Genomic DNA, 3114 nt, shown 5'->3' on the forward strand with positions numbered 1-3114 from the left:
AAAGGCAGAAATGCCATAAATAGGGGTAAAACAATAGATGCAACCTGTTGTTTGGAGCTTTGCTTCAGTTTTTCTGTATCAAAAAAGCTAGATGTATAAATGTGAGTGATTTGTCTCAGAATAAGGGATTCTCTCTTGTCCTGGGATGGACTTCGACAAGGCTGATTCCATTCCCCCTCCAGATATAATGTTATATTGTATATATTGCAGCCAGCTCCAGTTTTTCCTAGGATCACTATCCTTGTCACATAGGACACCAAACGACAAAACTCACCTTTAGCACTAATATGAACGTATTAGCGCATCACTAAGTTGCATCAGCTATAATATGATGAACGCTTGTTGGATAAAATCCTATATTGTAATCAAACGCAGGTGTTAGACACGCAGATTATTGAAGAATCAAAGGACTCATACAGTCCCACTCGAATAGGGTGGAATCTTCTAGTGGACATGTAATTTAGGTCGGAAATAAATAATCTAAATCCAAATCTAAACAAAGCATTCATAAAAAAAACAGATTATTATTTTTTTACAAATTTCTTTTATTATTTTACTTTTTTTGTTTTATATCTGCTTCTGTAACAGTGCAACAACGACATTTACAGTTCTTGGCTTTTACTGGTCCTTAAATTCTGCTGCTCAATTCTCATTCAGCATAAGCTTGATCTCGCTGAAATCTTTTGCCTCAAAACCATTTCTGTGAATGAACAATGTTGGAATTACCTTTACATATTATTGGTTAGGTAATTATACAGATTCACATTTTTCAGGAACGCACTAACTTACAAAATGCTGGACTGCATCAGGTTTACGAGGCTAATTTTTGATGACTTGTTGAGGCAAATGAATGTTGTTGCAACATTATGCTCAAATTAATTTCCATAGGAGAAAGGAAGAGAGAAATATCAACATCGAGGAGATAAAAAGTAATTTAAGGTTCAAAATATGTTTAAAACTAAAGATGACCTCTATGAAATAATTTCAAAGTATTCAATAATATTTTACCTGATCATACAACATAAATTTATCTTGTTATGACTTCATGAATTCAACTTGTAGAGAGTTAGTAGTAGTAATACACATTTTGGATAAACCTATGTATGAATTAAATGCAGGGAGGGGTCTATTTAAGTTCAACATTTTAAAAGAAAATAAATGTTTAATGTTATACTTATATCCCGCTTTTATATCCAGGGAGGCTTAGTCGAAGCTTTGCATTTTTAATGGGGAACAGAGAAGAGTCGCTTCTCTCTTTCTGACTTGAGCAATGGGCTGCAGCTGCTGACTTTTATGGGAGAGCAATTTAAACTCACACCCGCTCGCTCAAAACATGTCTGGTGCACACTCAACTCTGACAAGATCTTCTCTGTCAACTGTGACCCTGGTCCAATCCTTTCCTGCACATGTTCGACATGTTGGCCTTTCCCAATCAGTGGCAACTCCCTTCTCCCACCTTACTTATCGCTATTCACTTTAGAATTTAATTGCCTTGATTACGTTAGAGGATGTAAATAAGCCCCCTAGTTTTGGGATGGCAATTCCTCGCACTACAGGACCTGTCATCACCATAGCAGCAGTTTAAGCTCATGCAGCGACTATTGCCATGATACATTGCCATGAGAATGAGCACTAAAGACTGTCTATAAAACATATGGTTAACAATACTGCTACATGCAACACTGCTGAGTTTAACCTTTGTAGACTGTTATGATAAATGATAATAACAAGGCTACTTTAATAGACCAAATAAAATGTTTAATTAGCCACATTTTTTGTGTTTTCAGGTATGACTTTATTTAGATCAAATAGTGTGATAACTTGTCAAGACAATTGCACTTATAACAAAATTATTTCTATAGCCTATGTGAACAAAATTTGTTGGTGAGGTGTTTCATTACTCAATGTGTGCAACCCATACATGGAATTTGCATTTATACATTTATCCTCCAGGCNATGGAATTTGCATTTATACATTTATCCTCCAGGCCGACTATAATTTGGTGCTACATGCTGTGGAGGCCTTATCAGCCACTCACATGTAATTGATTTCAGAAGGGACTAAATATGGCCGACCCTCCGTGGGCATATATGTGAGTAGTGGGGTGGGGGAGGGATTAACCCTGCTCTATGCTTAATCTTTGCACGTACTTAGCTAGAGCTCTGTGGCAACCCACTGGGATCATCAATAATCCATTCATAAACATTTGTCACTCATCTATAAATAACAGAATGGCTTGCCATATCCTCTGTAAATTGGCAACAGTGACAGACCAAGGCAATATGTATTTTTTTAATTTTTTTTTATGTATTTTTGTTTCGTCAAATATACTTATTTAGTCTTATGCTTTGTAAAAGTGATTCTGTAGTATTGGCTTATACCTCAGGACAAGTCTTTAAATACTATATACACTTTGAAAAGGAAGAGCAACAGAAAATAAATAAGGCTGACTTACCCTCAGGGAAAGATTCTGTATGGTCAGTCAAAGCAATCTGGTGTATAAGAAAATTATATGTTTATATAGGAAAATTGTTATTGTTAAGTTTTAGACAGCATTGATTAAAAAATTTAGAAATTGCACACTGAATTTATTTTGGTTAAATATCAAATAAGATTAAATTGTTTTCTACATCTAAAACTTACAACTAAGGCTACGTTCACACTGCAGCCTAAAGTGACCCAAATCTGATTTTTTTGCCCATATGCGACTCTTTTCATAGCAGTCTGAAAAACACAGATCCGATTTTTTCCAATCTGACCCAGGCCACTTGTCTATGTGGTCCTGAATCCGATACGAATCTGATCTTTTCAAATGTGAGATGTGTGTGAATTGCCAGGTCGCATTCATCCGACCTTAATGCCATTAAAACTCGTTAGTTGTCACTATTCTGCGTCTTGCTACGCAGAAGTGGCAAGAAAAACAACAACCATGGCAGGTGACGATGCGGAGAACAGTATTTATGTTTAATGTGAGAAGATTTAGTTTTTATTTTTGGAAAAGATCACTAGATGCTAGATCACTACCATCCATGTTTACTTCCGTAAACACAGAGCAAACTGGCCTGTGACGTCATTGCATCCTCTGCTGCGCATGCAGGACACTTGCGTTGTAT

The 3114-nt window shown here is 36.2% G+C and overlaps 1 protein-coding gene across 1 annotated transcript in view; it reads right to left on the reverse strand.

The window, feature by feature from the left end:
• Nucleotides 1-1417, reverse strand: part of LOC107100862 (GTPase IMAP family member 7-like) — a 36379-nt gene extending 34962 nt beyond the window's left edge. Inside the window, exon 1 of the mRNA XM_015399523.1 lies at nucleotides 1384-1417. Coding sequence (XP_015255009.1) covers nucleotides 1384-1417 — 34 coding nt within the window. The remainder of the gene's footprint in view (nucleotides 1-1383) is intronic.
• Nucleotides 1418-3114: the final 1697 nt, after the last annotated feature.

Source organism: Cyprinodon variegatus, unplaced genomic scaffold, assembly GCF_000732505.1.
Source record: "Cyprinodon variegatus isolate N-32 unplaced genomic scaffold, C_variegatus-1.0 Scaffold1021, whole genome shotgun sequence".
Lineage (NCBI taxonomy): Eukaryota > Metazoa > Chordata > Actinopteri > Cyprinodontiformes > Cyprinodontidae > Cyprinodon > Cyprinodon variegatus.